Genomic DNA, 16,478 nt, shown 5'->3' with positions numbered 1-16,478 from the left:
AAAACAGCTCAATTTCACAGCTGCTTCCAGTGATAAGAAGTCACTCGATTACACAGCTATAAATCTACTTCTCTTTCCCTTGTTCTTCACCTTCCCTCTGCGTTAAAAGCCTCTATTGCTTTTCATGGTTGCCTGGTTTGTGTATGAAGTGTGTGTCCCTCTCATACATCGTGGCAGCAAAGCAACCTTGCTTCCTGTCGGGACTAATGCTTTTGTAATTGACTGCAGCAATGAGAACACTTGCTCGGTTGTCTTAAATACCAAAGCTTTCAGCCGGGGCATGATGGGGAGAGGTGTTCATGTGGGTACATTTTCATTATGTGAGTTTTAAAAGTGTGGGTCGCAGACCAATTATGAAGGTTGGTTTGTTCGAAACTCTGTGTCCTAATTTCCACAGCAGAACTCAGAAAACTGTACACCTTTATCTCATCTGTGATTTGTCGCTTCCAGCTCCTCTCCCTAACTTTCCATCGTCCTCCTCCTTCACTTTCTGTCTTTCTCATCACCCAGGTAATCTTAGGGCTGCTTCTGCCGCCATCCATCCTTAGTCTGGAGTTCAAGAACAAAGATGAGATGTCCTACATGCCCCAGGATCAGGAGGCCTACCTGCAGGAGAAGGAGGAGGAGGAACCTGAGAAACCAGTCAAGGAGAAGGAGGAGGAAGACATGGAGTTCACAGTAAGATCTTACTGTGAGGCGCAGTACAACTCCGTGGTGAGAGAACCCACCTCAGCCCTGCATCTCAGAATTTATACACACATTCAAACTTTAGACAATACACACACTATAAAACTGATCATTGAATACATAGCCCAGATACTGTGTCCTTTGTAAATATCTCTCGTGGACCAGTTTTATGTCCACAATGACATGTCGATACGCACACAAATACGCACACAGTTCTCTACACACACATACTTGTTTCTCTATTCGGGCCAGCTGGACCCATTCCAGCCAAATAGACCTTTCCTGTTTCTCGTCGTCTCAGCAAAGACATGGTCGTGGAGTTGTAGCGTCTCAGTCTGTCGCCGCTTGTGGGTTCCCTCGTGTATGTTTCTTCTTCCATCTATCTCCTCTATTTCTCTCTGCCTTTCCTATGGTCCCTCTTGTTCTCTGCCCAGCGCTCTCTTTGCTCCTTCGCTCCTTCCCTCTCTCTCTAGTTCTTTCTCTCTTTCTCCCTCTCTCCAAGCTCAGTTCTGATTGAGGTACAGTACTGTATGCTAGCCGATTGCTGCCCCTCACTCTCTCCCATCATGATGATGGCTTGCTGCAGCATACCACTCAGCATGTCGGCTGCTGAGCATGGGAGGCCCAGGCTTTTGCATTATATAACCATGTCCGCCTGCTGCTGCAGAGCTTAAATCATGCAGAGTCTGAGCACCTTCTCCCGGCTCACAGTGGAAGAGTTGGTCCATCTGCATAGACATGGATGTACAGCAGGATTAGGACGCGTTGCATTTCAATCCAATCAATTCTGGAGATGATACCAAGATCCAATTTGTGTGTTAAAGGAAGACTGGAATTTTAACACATAAACTGGACCTAAGGTTGTTCCATTAAATGATCGAACTGAAGTTGAACGCCCCTCAGCACCCCTGTACATACTCTCCATCTGCATTGAGCACAGCCAGCAAGCCAGCGCAAATGGGCGATTTTACACATGCAGTCCTTGAGGCACAGTGGTGTTAAACAAAAGACCTTGCTGCCAGAGAATGCATTTGCAATGAGCCTCTTTTGCCCTGGCTTCTGACTGTACAAATGCACCTTCAGATACTTATGAATCACACAAAGATTCATACAGATATACACAGACTGCTACACCACAGAGGGAGATTGTATTGTTTTATCCTCAGATGCTTTAGATAAACCACACTGTGATGAATGCTATAGCTTGTGTGATAGCTTTTGTCCACTTGCTGATTGGATAATGTGCATGTTCGGTACAGTAAAGGCATGGTGTGATTTACACACTGGCATCTGAATCTTTTCACCCTGAAGGCACTGTCTGTGTGTGCCTTAGACAAAACTTGAAGCTGGATATGTTTTTCTTATTTGGAAAAAAATAGAAATCCATTAATTCCTTACTGATGGTGATTTCTTCTTCGATTTCTCAGTGATGGTTTTATCACTATTGAACCTATTCAGTGGCCTGGGAACTTCAACCAACTCCTCATCATATATTTCAAATATGTTGACAGAGTTTCAAACATGTTACCTTTGCCCAGGTCTGCGACTGCCCTACAAAGGCAGAGTGCAGTAACAACACAGGGAAGTTGAGAAAGGGTTAAAAGTGTTCAGACTGGATGGCAAACTTTTGGGTTGATTATTTTACCCCAAAAAACATTGCCTAGAAACTATTCAATACCTAAAAACTATCTACTAATACAATATGTTCTCTCAGCTTTCTTATCCATTTTAACTAGTGTTTCATTACCTTTAGTTTTAAATTGTAGAGTGCTGCTGGAATGAGCAAGCTTTTTGTGAGATGCTAACTTCCGGGGTTGACTTACAAAACATGTCATCCTTGCAGCACTCTATCATATCGAGAATATAATCAAATATTTCAGTGTTTGGCCAAGTTTCTATCTGTCTGAGTACTTTTAAGACTTATATTATGTATATGATATGTTTAAATCAATATAATACATTCATTTATTAGATATAAATATGTGATTTAAAGATAGCTTAACTACACTAAATCACATAACATTCACTAGAGTCAAACATTACATGGCAGCTACGGAGATCTGCTAAGCTAGCTAGCTTTAGCAGGAGTTTAGCTGTTTTTTTATGCTGCAGTCTTAATTATGTGGAATGACATGCTAAGTAACCAAAATGTCAGTTCATCAAAATGTATATTTTTCATTTACAGTTAGCAACTTGGGTGAAAATCCATAACTAAACTTAGTTTTTGCTTTGCTAGCCGCGACTGCCCCACAAGCTAGCTTTCACTTTATGAAGCCCTCGTACTTCAGTTAAGCTGTCTAGTTAGCACTCTTTCCATGGCAGAGAGTGCCGTAAATGCTGCAACGAGTCCTACCAGCACACAGATTATCAATCCAGAGGGCAGTAACTGCAAGATGGACAGTATATACTGTATAACCACAGGCAAAGGCAGTACAGCCAAAGTTCAGATATTGTGTGTTTGTTTTTTAGGTCCGCTTTGAAGTTAGGTAATAGGTATTTACTGCATTCTGTCTTTTTAGAGCAATATATATATATATATATAGATAGATCCACCCCCTGACATACAATACAATTCCCTGAATGAACTCCCTCACAGGTCTGGTGTTGCTTTGACATTAAGACCATGACCCATAAAAACAGTGGGCTCCGAACCCTCTCTCATGGATAAGGAAATGTGTCACAGATTGAAATGAAATATCTATGTCTTATCTTTTTCTTTTTCTGTCTTCTTTCTGTCATTATCTTGTCTCTCTTCTGTCTCTTAATTGTTGTCTGAGACACAATCCATGAGTGTCTGCGTCATACTGTGTTACCAGCCTTCACCCAACACTCCACCTCAAACACACATTTCACATTTTGGAATGATGACATTGGCTGTGCTTGCTTCTTTGATTGTGATATTAAAACTGTGCAGTAGCCATAATGTAACCCTCTCCCCTTTCTCCTTTTTTCTTTGTTATTCGACTTTTCCCATCTCACCTTCCACATACTTTTCTTCATCTCCGTCCTCTCTCTGCATCTTCCCCTGCTCATCCTACTCGGCCTTTCCAATCCATCACACGTCCCTCTTCCCACTCTTTGATTCCCTTTATCCCTCACACCTTTCACTCCTTCCTGCCTCGCTCCATGTGGGTTTCGCATTCCCCCAGGCAATGCTGGGTAAGGTAACCACTGAGACATCCAGAAAGAAGGATGTTGAGGAGGTTCAGAAACGCCACCGCCTCATCCCCTTGGGACGCAAGATATACGAGTTCTACAACGCTCCGATTGTCAAGTTCTGGTTCCATACGGTCAGTGTCGGCTTCTGCAACACCACCTACGTGCTGAGCTTTCTGTTGGCAGTGTCAGTGCTCACTGTAATTCTGCAACGGCATCAATTCCTTGTTCCCTGCTGTTGGCTTCTCTTGCCACAGTGCCTGTATTTTCATTATCCTCCTCTTCCACCCTGTCATTACACAGCTTTACTGGGGTGAGAAGATGTAGTGTGAGAGAAAAGGGGAGACTGGTGGAAGCAACACAGTGAGAAAAGTACAGGCCAGTGAAAGGGATTGAAAATCAAACAAGGAGGTTTTATATTAACATTGTAAAGACACACAGAAATCTCTTGAGTCGTGGCATATTGCCTTTGAATTAAGTTTTACAATAAGTAAATATTACTTAATTTGAAGTTGAGATTTAGAGGGTTTGCATGGTTGTCTTAACATCTTTCTGTACAACACTGTTTATCTGGATTCTGTAAGATGTCTTTGAAGTCTGTGTGTAGCTTGTATCTGCCTGTGAGCGCATGTGTAATGTTTGATGTAGGCTGATCTTTTGTCTCTCAAACCACGTCTTGGGCTCCTTCAATTTGCTCGCCCAGTGAAAACGTCTCTTAACATCACCAGCAGGGATTTCACTGTTTATTTATGCTGAGGAAATATTTTGACTGCCTTTTGTTTCATCCCATTTTCTCTTCCGTGGCTATTGACCCCCCCCCCCCCCCCCCTTCTCCCCCCTCACTTCTCCCTCCTGCCCTTCAGGTTGAAGAATAATATTGGTCTGTAAATGTCATCACTGCAGCTGCACTCGTAGAACAGATGCTGGGTTTTCTCAGGGTCAAAATGTGGTCTTTACCTCATTACCAGATTTGTACTTAAACTCGTCATCCGCAGTAGAGGGCGGCCCCATTTAAGTAAAATTAGTCAAACTTATCACGCTGTGCATGTGGGAGGGATTGACAGTCCCGGTCACAAATTATTAAAACCACTTTACCTTCAAACTTCCCTGGAATACTTGATTTAGGCATGGACTGAAGAATACACCATCCCCAGTTTGTTTGTAGTTACTTTATCATTTAAATATGTCAAACCTTCTTGTTTTGGTACCAAATTTAAAAGTAGTAACAGCTTTGCATGGCTTTTACAATCTCTGCTGAATGTATTCATGCCGTTTAAATGATCTCGGAGGATACAAGATCACCAGTCGCTGAATCAAAAATGTCAAATATCTGATTGAAATCCAGTAACGTCAGGACCTTTGAATGAAGAAAACATATAAAATGGATTTTGAATACATTTATGTCAGGTTGTCCAGGTCTGTTTTTTTTTAGATGGTTTGGTTTGAATGTTGACTAGTCTCATGATAAGCTACAGTGCGCAAATAAGTGCAGGACAAATGAAAAGTGAACAGCTGACATGGATTTAAATAGATACAGCCACAGGAGACACATAATGGACATTTTCAGGCCAAGTTTGGAGGTATAGCAATCAGGCGTCTTGACATCAAATCTCGATCATCACATCTGAAAAAACGCATTACAGAGAGGTATAATGAGGGTCAATCATTTACTAAATAACGATTTAATGTGAGCAGTTGCACACAAAAGCCCTTCAAGTCAGTTTATTTGTCTGAACTTTATTGATGTACAGTTTGCTATTGTGGGAAAAGCCAGAAACAACTAGCGTATAGCCATAAATGTGTCCCTGCTGATTTCCCTCTGCTGTGTTGTTTTTACATAGTTGGCCTACGTGGGCTACCTGATGTTGTTCAACTACATTGTCCTGGTAAAGATGGACCTGTGGCCCTGTCCTCAAGAGTGGATCGTCATCGCTTACATCTTCACCAACGGCATTGAGAAAATGAGAGAGGTACAACAGATCCTGTGCACCAGCATCCATAACACACTAATCACTTCTTCACCACTAACTACCTCGTGAACTACAGACACAAAGCTTGTCGCCTATACGCTTAAATTCAGTGAGTTTTGTGGTGGGGAGGCTAAGCATCATGTCCATGCCATTAAACAGCTCATGATTAATAGGGAAAACTGTGTTGCAACCATTGAAGAGGAAGCAAAAGAAAGAGTCACCGGGAGAGAGAAGGAAGGGGGGTCGAAATGATGGCAAGACACATTGATGGGCAAACCCCCCCAAAGAACAGTAAATAGAAAATACATGTATGTGGCCATATGGGACCAGTTCAGCCTCACTCTGTGGCTGTGTTTGTACTGTAAGTGTATGAAACGCATTAATCATTATGGCACATCATTCTCAGCTGCACAACAATGCCTCCTCAGACATCTGCTATAGATGCCCTGATAGGTGAACGTATACTGCCCTCCTATGGTGGACATGATGTATTGTATTTCTATGCTTCTATTTCAATCACTTTTGGGGCTCACTTCAATTTCTGGATTTATGAACACACCTTTCATCGTTCCTGTATGCGAGCATCCTCATCTTGCTCTCTTTTCTCAAATAATTTCCCTCCAACCCTCTCCCAGATCCTGATGTCAGAGCCGGGGAAGTTGTTACAGAAGGTGAAGGTGTGGCTTCAGGAGTACTGGAACATCACAGACCTCATGGCCATTCTCATATTCTCCATCGGCATGGTTCTGCGTCTCCAGGAGCCGCCGCTTATGAGCTACGGGCGGGTCATCTATTGCGTCAACATCATCTATTGGTACATCCGGCTGCTGGACATCTTTGGGGTCAACAAGTACCTGGGTCCCTATGTGATGATGATTGGCAAGATGGTGAGAGGAGTCAGGGGTGGCGTATTGTGTGTGTGTGTGTGTGTGTGTGTGTGTGTGTGTGTGTGTCTGTGTGTCTGTCTGTCTCCAGCATTTCTCATTTTTCCTTTCCCCATTATGTGTTCTTCATTTATGTCAGATTTGTCTACTTCCTGACCACTACTCTGCATGAATCATACTAATTATTTGAGTTCACTGAGTCCCATGATTGCAAGGGTTTAATTTGAATGTGGTGTACAGGCTTGGTCCTAATAGAGCTTCTGTGCCTCTAAACCTCATTGTCTGATCTCAAAGAGCACAAGATCAGAGCCTCTGATGCATACATGAGGACACAACTAGAGTAGGGATCAAAGGCTCAAATTTGTCTGATGATCAACTGTCTTTGACATTGGCTGTGCGCTACAGAACACAAATGCCTTTTTGATATGAAAATCAGCTAAAGATGAGGGGGTTGGGCTGGGGTGGACGGTTAATGCAGGTGGGTGGTTTTGGATTCAATGACTTAGTCAGATATTTTGCATATGTGATACGCAGTACCAAAAACAGATTTAAAGTAGGAGCAGTTCAGAGAACAATGTAAATGTAAAAGAAAAATTAAATACCGCCATACTTTCAAAGTCCGAAATATCACAATGCTGGTATTCTGCCAAATTCGTGTGCACCTCGTGATTTGAATAAAGTGATAATTTGGCCTGCAAGTGTGACTATTTATTAGATGTGTATCAGTCTTTTTAAAGACAATGCATATCACATTTAATCAAAAAATGTATTAAGGATAATGTAACAGAGGCTAGTGGACTGCTCTCTTAACTTTATCCATTCCTTCTTTTTTCATTATTCTTCCTTTCTATGAGCATTCTTACCAACTGCTCCCCATGTGTTTCTCTTCTTAAACCACTCACTCTTTCCCTTCTCTCTTTGACGGTCCTCCTCTACCCCCCCCCTCCCTCTGTCAGATGATCGACATGATGTATTTTGTGATCATCATGTTGGTGGTGCTGATGAGTTTTGGGGTGGCGCGTCAGGCCATCCTCAACCCTAATGAAGACCCATCCTGGATGCTAGCTAGGAACATCTTCTTCATGCCTTACTGGATGATCTACGGAGAGGTGTTTGCCGACCAGATTGACCGTAAGTTTAGGGCCAGAGTGTCAGAGCTTTTCAATAAACTTCATTTTTGTTAATTCAGGGGAAAATAGTTGCTGACTCCGAAGAGAGATGTAAGCAATGTGATCAAATACACACCATCGTTAGCATATTACCAGATGTTTTCCTTCTATAACACATACATATTAAAATACTGTACTCCAAGACAAATAACATCAATTTGACAACTGTGAAATACTTGACAAATATCAGCAGAATTTTTTTGTCAAGTTGCTGAACTTCTTACATGAGGGCATTACTTTTTATTATGAGTTTGTCCTGATCTTTTTTGTCTCTACATTATTTTATATCATGTAGACAAAGTGACATTTGACTCAATAAAGTGTCTGTGAGAAAATGTCTTGAGAGTGAGAGTGCGTTTGCGTGCTGTGCTGTTGTCTTTGTGTATGGTTGTAGATATGATGGTGTGTACAGAATGTGAGGAGTGGCCCAAAGAGAAGAGATCTGAAATAATGTTTTCATTCTTTGTTTCAGATAGTAGGAAGTTAAGGCAAAGGGTGAATGAAAAACTCTGGCTGGCCGACAATTACTTACGAACTTACGGAACCTGGCGTAGTAGTGCTCCATCCCACAATGCCCAGTGCAGTCAAACCCCCAGTAAATCAATAGATATAAACCTCAATTTAATCACATCTACCTAACCAACCTCTCCTTCATCATCCTCACGTTACCACCATGTCATGCCCACTCCTACCACTAGAGGCCACTTGAGACAAAAGTGTGCATGCGGCTCCACATGCTCTGAGGTTAAAGTTGCCCTCATGTGTTTGGTATCTTGGGTCAGCTACTAAATCTAAACAGCGTATTATTTAAATACCATTAGCTTGTTTAAGACAATTTAAAGTGTATAACAGGTTGAATGAGGCTGCCTTTCTTCTCCAAATCTTGGATTGACCAACTAGTAGCTTGACCTAAGGCTATGCTTTGTAAGCAACTTTACCCTTACTAATTTTGGCACTGGCTGACAAATGGCACTGTTTCGTGGCAATAGCACTTTTCAAATGTGTTCTAATATTTTATACTCTTTGTTTTTGGTCAGTTATTACATCAAGAGGAAAGTATGATATTCCCTTGATCTTTCGTCCACTCATTTTGTTCCTTGACTTTCAATTAGTTTCATTTGAAGAAGTGACCCTGCCATGTTAACGCCGTCTGTCTCATAAACCATATCACCCTCCCCCTTTTTTTATGCTGGCTCAGCTTCTCACTGGAGCAATTACAACATTGCAAAAATATTTATACTAATATAGGCAACATTTAATAAGAACATTGACATTTACATATGAATACCACACCATGAACATATAAAACATATACACCATAATATATCTATCAGCCACCTTTCCTCATCTGTAATCTGTTTTTTCACGTGGTTCAGTTGTCAGAGTTTTTTATCCAAATTTTTGAGGGTGAAAATTTGAATTATATAAAATAATTACTTCAGTTCTCTGTCTTTGGGCTGCATTGTGTGAAACAATTGAACATCAAGCAATGATGAGCATGACTAGAATGAATCTCAAAGGCAAACAAACCAAGAACAAATGCTGAATGTTCCCCAGATAAGCCACAGCAACTGAACCATCACAGATGGAAAAAACATACTGTGTACCTTAAATACATCGATTCAAAACAATCAATCATTACTGAATGAAGCTATGGCACACATATGTGACAATATATTTTAAACATCTCCTGCATGTTTGAATATATTGGGAACACAACTTGTGATGAGACATGATTAATGCATTGTTTTGGTGTGTATTTTGTTTTCAGATGCACATTTTCAAACATGAGCCTCTACCATTATAGTGTCCACTCTTTCCAGTCCCCTCTATTAGAAGCATAAAGACAAATTATGCTTCTTGTTTTTTTGCAAAATATTATGCATTTTATTTGGTATTTTAAGTCTGCTTGTTTTTGTATTATTGTCTTGTAAGGTATTGTGCAGTATGTGCTTGAATGTATTATGTTTTCTTTATTTTAATTTGCTAAAGTAAGTTGTTTTTTTGACTATATAATTTGTCTTTAGTTTATGTTGCGTCACAGCATGTCTTTCTAATTTGTTTTGCATACACAAATTTCCACAGAAATGTTCATGATGGCTTCAAGTCTCTATGTCATAGTTAACTTGCATTAACTTATGTGTGTGTATTTGTTTTGTGGCGTTGTGCAGCCCCCTGTGGGCAGAACATCACTACAGAGGATGGGGGGGTGGTGGCCCTGCCTCCCTGTAAGACCGGTGCCTGGATTGTCCCAGCCATCATGGCCTGCTACCTGCTGGTGGCCAACATACTGCTCGTCAACCTACTCATAGCTGTGTTCAAGTACGTAAACAGTCATTTTAGCTTTTCCACACTTACTTTGGCTGCAAGATGATAGAAATAACATTAATGCACAAACAGTATCACTGAGACATGGATTTTACTCATAGAAGTATCAAACTAATACTGTTTTAAACAAAATAGACATGGGCGAAGTGTCTTTTAGACTTCATTTAAGTGTGTGTGTGTGTGTGTGTGTGTGTGTGTGTGTGTGTGTGTGTGTGTGTGTGTGTGTGTGAGTGTGAGAGAAAAAAATTGACAGTAATTTGTGTTTGAGCTGCTATTTAACCACAGTCATTTGAGGCTGGTAGCAAATTGTATTAACAGAATGGGACGGTGCTTCGTTTGCAGAGACATTATCATGCTAATGATTTGTTATTGTGCCTCTGAATCATCCATATTGAAAGAATGATCATCCTTTTCTACACATTTGTCAGGGTAATTACCAAAAAGTGCACAATGGGGAAACAACTATTGTTTAATTGAAGGTTTAATCTCATTACACATTAGGCAGACATTTATTGTGTTGGCTGTCACATTTATTTCTATCTCCAAATATTCTCTGTGTCCAAACTTGGCTCTGCAGTCCAGCAGCATGCTAAGTGAAGGAGTCGACCAATCAAGCTGTATACTGTCTGTACTGGTTGTGATCTTTGTTGTGCCACTGATGACTTGATTTAGTTAATTTTAGCTTTCAGTGGATTTGACATTTCTTGGTTGGTGTGACATTTCTGTGTGTCGTCCATCATCATAGCAATACATTCTTCGAGGTCAAGTCCATCTCCAACCAGGTTTGGAAATTCCAGCGCTACCAGCTCATTATGACCTTCCATGAGCGCCCAGTCCTTCCTCCACCCCTCATCATCTTCAGTCATATAACTATGGTCCTTAAGCATCTGTGTTGTCGCTGGCGCAAGCATGACGACGACGAGAGGGACTATGGACTGAGTGAGTGGCAATAAACATTAGCAATAAACATTTAGCGCTGAAACGCTGGCAACTATATATTTTTGATTGAACTTTAGATATTATTATACTGTGAATCAAAAAATGATATATGATACTGAAGCATTATCACTTACTCAAACTCTTTCATCCGCAGAACTTTTCATCACAGAGGATGAGCTGAAGAAAGTCCACGACTTTGAGGAGCAATGCATAGAAGAGTACTTCAGAGAGAAAGATGACCGATTTCACTCCTCTAACGATGAGAGGATCAGAGTCACTTCTGAAAGGTCAGACATGGCTGCACAGAAAACCTCTCTCTGCATTCTACCTTAAACCTCCAGCCTATGGCAAATTGGTTTACAAATGAGTCCAATGTGCTGTCTGCCAGTTGATAGAGGATGTGAACAAACAGAAACCTGACCTACAGATGTCATAGTGCACATTTCAAACAAAAGCAAATATACATCCTGCAATATGCACACAGCACAATGGAACTAAGATACAAAAAAAGTGCTTTTAGGGACACCTTTTTTTTACTCCACTCCCTCCAGTGCTTTTAATGTCTTATTTTCTTTCTGCTCTACTCCACCAGGGTGGAAAATATGGCAATGCGTCTGGAGGAAGTCAATGAAAGGGAACACTTCATGAAGGCCTCGCTGCAGACCGTTGATATTCGTTTGGCCCAAATGGAGGAGCTGATTGGACGAATTGCTGTAGCACTGGAGCGTGTGACAGGTGTTGAGCGTGGGGAGGTCAACAAAGTACGTTCCCGGACTTCATCTGACTGCACAGACTCTGCATATATACTCCGCCAGGCTGAGTGCCCCGAAGCAGCATACATCCTCCGTCAAAGCAGCTTTAACAGCACAGAAGGGAATACCTACCGTCTGCAGGAGGCGCTGGAGGGAGCAGCTGAGGGCTCCATGTCCCCTCCTTCACCTACAAGCATGGCTGCACGGACAAGGAGTCACTCATTTTATGTCGGTCGAGGTAGTGAACGTGCAAGTGGAGCCGAACGAGCTGAGAGCTTCTTCAAAGAACGCTCGCTCAGTCTCCATCGAGCCAACAGCTCACAATCAGTGTCCTCAGGTGCCGCCACCAAGGAGTCTAAGCCCCTCCCCCTGGCGACGCTGTCGGTCTCCCAGCAACACCGTCCATCATCATGCATTGATATCTATGTCTCAACTTCTGAGGAGGTAGGGCCTGCGGAGGTCTTTCTGAATCCTCTCCGAATGGTCCCGCCGCTCAACAGAGACTGCTCGCTGCAGTCAGATATCATGGAGACGGTGCTGCCGGGAGGCCGGGACTTCGGCAGCGCTGCCACCAGCGGTATGGGCGATAGGCACTCGGAGGGCGGTTTAGGCAGCAGCGGAACAGCTGGAGCCATGTTTGACGACAGTGCAGCTGCTGATTTGTCCTTGTGCTCGGGCCACCTCTTACCAGACACCACTTTACCTCCTTGGGACATGGATCCATCCCCACCTCCCTCAGCAGGGCTGCTCGAGCGCTCCAAGAGCAGCCGCTACCTCTCTACGGCAGGCACAGCATTCCTGGATGAGCCCCCTCTGGTTAAGTCACACAGCCTCATGTTCACACCAAGAGGCTGCTACGGTGGACTGGGGGCAGGAGTCCAGGTAAAAGCTGCAGAGTACACCAGCATCACTGACTGCATCGATACACGCTGTGTCTCAGCTCCATACACTCCTGCAGAACGCTCACACTCCCCCGGAGGATCCACCTCATTCCCTTTTGATAAGCCGTCAGACATTGCTTCCTCTCATCCAGAGAGAGAGGCAGAGCTTAGCCACACAGAGTCTGATCCAGAGGACCCCGACGACCTGATTCCAGCCCCTGATACCCCTCGCCTGGGAGGCCTAGGTGGGCCCAGTGGGGCCCCTCTCTGCTCTCCCTTCTCCAGGCTGGAGCGAGCAAACAGCTGCTCCTCAGATGACTCCCATCCTTCCCTCACGCTGGCCCCTCCGCACCGGAAGAGCCTGTCGGTGAGTGAAAGGATGGAGAGGGGACCGGGTCTGGGGGCAGACAGGGGGCCTGGGCCAGGGGACCGGGGTCTGGCAGGAACCAGAAACCCCTTCCTCAGGAGCAAGTCTGGCGCACGGCCTGACACAGCCAAGACTGACAGCCTCTCAATGAGAAAGCTGGCCACTCCGTCAGCTTTCCGCAGCTTTGATAGACAAAACTACACGTGACAAGAACACTGGTCGGCACACTCACACACTGATAGGACCAGGGAGGAAAGCTGAAAGGGCAAAAGTGAAAGCAGGGTGAAGTTGCCCATAGATGCTGATCTGGACCAGATTTACTGTTTTTTCACTTACGTTTTAGGTTAGAAAAGGTGGTAAAAGTGTAATCATAGTCAGTGCTGGAGGGCAACTTTACCCTGGATTAGGTGTCAGGTGGAACAGGATGGAAGACGTAGGCGTCCTCCTGTACACCAGTCAAAAACAAAGAGCTATGAATCTAGAGTAGTTTTTACCTCCTCTTGTAGCTAAGTAACTCTCAGTGGGGTGTTATGGCAATGGAAGGTGTATTTGTACTGTATGACTTCAACCCACCACCACCTTTTACGTCACGTAGACATCACATCACTGTGTTACATCACATATCAATCACGTAAGTCAGAGAAAGTATACTGTTACTCCTAGCTGCATTATATGGTAGAAACTGTCAAGTGTGAGAAACAAAGAGAGAGGAGAAAAAAAAAGAAAAAACAGCCACCTCAGTTTGTCGCTTTGTCTTGGCACGGAGTCGCAAAAACTTCGCTTTAAATACATTATCCTCTCTTCATACTATCCCAACTGCACTCTGTACGACCGAGCACAAGCAAACTAGCTAACATTTTTGGCTGCTTCATAAAAGAATCACTGAAGTGTTTTGGAACCATCGAGAACTATTTCTTCTCTGGGTTGTACTGGAAATGATTGCTGTAACATGGCAACAACTTACCTCTAGATACACAAATACACCTTTCAAATAATCAATATATTTATCTCTTTTTTCAAAGGTATATCAAATTTGCCTTTCATTGATTTGCGTTTTGTAGCATAATCTATCTACCAAACTGTTTCTTTTGTCAGTCTAGCTAGAAAAAGAAAGCAGCGTTTGAACAGACTCCAGTCAGAAGATCATTAACCTATCACAAGTCTTCAGCTATGGCTGGCAAGTGTCAGCAGTCGATACCTGCAATAAAAACTGGGTTTTATTAGCCATGTGATAAGAGTGGAAAGGTAGAAGTATCGGGGAAAAAGTGAGAAAGAAGACTGAGATTAGCCGGTGACAGCGTCCAGTGTTTTACAGCTGATGTTCGGGGAAGCAACGAGCATACATGTTGACACATACATACACACTGTCAGTGAAATCTTACATGACACTAGAAAATATACTCTAGTTCAGTCCTGATCCCTGAGAGCTTTAACAAGTGCAATTGCAAAAAAAAAAAAAAAATGGGGACAAGAGGGCGCTATGAGCCTATTTCAGAAGCAATGCTTGCTGGGTGAACCTGATAAGAACCTTCTTTGCCTGCACCTGACACCAAAAATCCTTACACTCAACAAATCATTGCTCTACTGTAGCCCAGCCCTCCTCCTTCAGGTTTTGACAGTGGCATTATGTTGCAATGGTTTTACATCCACCTACACCTAATGGATCCGTCCTTCGTGTTCTCCATAACTGTCATTCATTTGCTTTTCTCCTTTATTTTATTAATTGCATTCAAATCCAGACACTGCAAAAGGAGACTGTAATAGAAATCCCGATGATTAAGCCCATTATAAATCATATACAGGTCAAGAAGAGTTCCTAAAGAAAGAGCTAATTTATGAATTTATCTTTAACAAAAAAAAGAAGCTTGAAATAAGCTGTTAAGTATATGCATTCTAGTTGAAATATAAGAAAGATGTGCATTGTAAGTGACATGGAGGAGGAAACATGGGTATATTATTATTAAAAGATGAAAGCCAGATCAGTGTTTTAGAAAGTTCTCATTTTTTTATTGTAATGGAAAAAGTCTCGGAGGAGGAAGATGCCCTTCTCTGTTGGCTTTTTAAGATAAGTGAAATGAATAGAATTCTTACAGATTTTTTTATGTTTGTTTTATATTTCCTCACTATTACAATTCAGTTTAATCATGTTGAATATATTTTGAGATTGATTCTATTTATTGACATTTTCTTGCTCATTAATGATGATTACAGTAAATGCCTGTTTGAATTACAAAATCAATATTTATATCTTCTCAGTGATATTTTTGTCAAATTTTAAGTATTTTCTAATTAAGCTTTTAAATTTAATAAAAAGATGACCATCGACATGCACTAAATGCTGATGTATTATATTATTTATTAAATATAGAATTGTCAGATATACTGTAAATCTAAATCATATTTAAAGTATTTAAAGTAGTTTTATTGTATGTTTTATCAAGCAGCTTATGAGAATTTTCTAATGTAAAGTTGACATGGCAATACAGTATGCCAGTATACCAAACTTAGGGTGCCTTTTGGGCATGGATGGACTATGTCGGGACTGAAATGAATCAGAAATCTGTGAAATTTCTCATTTTTTTTTTTTTTCCCCAATCATGGAGCCCCTAATATCTGTGATTATTTTCAACATGTGGTTTTTAAATCCACTCGTAGACCTTTGTTGCTCTCTTTAAACACATCTGATGTACAGATTGGGGGAATGTTGATATTGGTAGACTGTATCATTGCTTGTGTGGACATTTAAATCCACTGAAAAACATAAAAAGATATCGTTGAGAATTATAGTTTCATAGCTGAAGAAAAAAGTCTATTTGCACATAAATCTGAGACATAAGGGTTTGAATATAGCATGAATTTGTATAATTTGACTTCTCTCTGTATTATAACCCAATCTGTTTGATGATCCACACTGTTCATACGCTTACTAACGCTGAACCAAACCCTAAACCTTAAAAGGGGTACTCCAGTTGCTCACAGTTGGGGGACTTTCGAGAAACAGACGTTTAGTCCCCAGTATGGATCAAGTTTCAAAAACACTGAATCCTACAATTCCCATGGTGCAACTCAAAACGTCTTTGACAGACCTTCCGTGACTGTTAAATCATCTCATCTTTCAAACCCCTTGCTCCCAGTTAATAACACAAGTTGTCTGTGAAATATTTGGTATGTGTCAAGCTTGACTGAACATAACCCCGATGACATCGTCAGAGTTATTTTCTTAGACTTCAGAAAGCTCCCTTTAGAGCTATAAACGACATACACACTGTGTTCATAGGCTGAATGGTAAACCTCCCTGACCAGTAAACTGACCTTTATTTGTCAAATTGGTGGAGTGCCCCTTTA

The 16,478-nt window shown here is 41.9% G+C and overlaps 1 protein-coding gene across 9 annotated transcripts in view; it reads left to right on the top strand.

Annotated features, from left to right (window-relative positions):
- trpm3 (transient receptor potential cation channel, subfamily M, member 3) overlaps window positions 1-13,340 on the top strand; it is a gene marked incomplete at both ends in the record, with an annotated part of 121,564 nt that extends 108,224 nt beyond the window's left edge. For 4 of the 9 annotated variants that reach the window (XM_079161185.1, XM_079161184.1, XM_079161183.1 and 1 more), the window contains 9 exons: window positions 511-678; window positions 3,837-3,977; window positions 5,685-5,813; window positions 6,449-6,700; window positions 7,654-7,828; window positions 10,038-10,188; window positions 10,940-11,133; window positions 11,288-11,420; window positions 11,726-13,340. In XM_079161185.1, the coding sequence (XP_079017311.1) occupies window positions 511-678; window positions 3,837-3,977; window positions 5,685-5,813; window positions 6,449-6,700; window positions 7,654-7,828; window positions 10,038-10,188; window positions 10,940-11,133; window positions 11,288-11,420; window positions 11,726-13,340 (2,958 nt within the window). Of the gene's footprint in view, window positions 1-510; window positions 715-3,836; window positions 3,978-5,684; window positions 5,814-6,448; window positions 6,701-7,653; window positions 7,829-8,338; window positions 8,462-10,037; window positions 10,189-10,939; window positions 11,134-11,287; window positions 11,421-11,725 lie in introns of all 9 variants that reach the window. The other 5 variants (XM_079161179.1, XM_079161178.1, XM_079161186.1 and 2 more) reach the window with 3 other exon arrangements.
- Window positions 13,341-16,478: the final 3,138 nt, after the last annotated feature.

This window comes from Pholis gunnellus, assembly GCF_910591455.1.
Source record: "Pholis gunnellus genome assembly, chromosome: 6".
NCBI classification, from domain to species: domain Eukaryota; kingdom Metazoa; phylum Chordata; class Actinopteri; order Perciformes; family Pholidae; genus Pholis; species Pholis gunnellus.
Note: the sequence above shows the minus strand (reverse complement) of the source record. Positions and strands in the feature narration are given on the sequence as shown.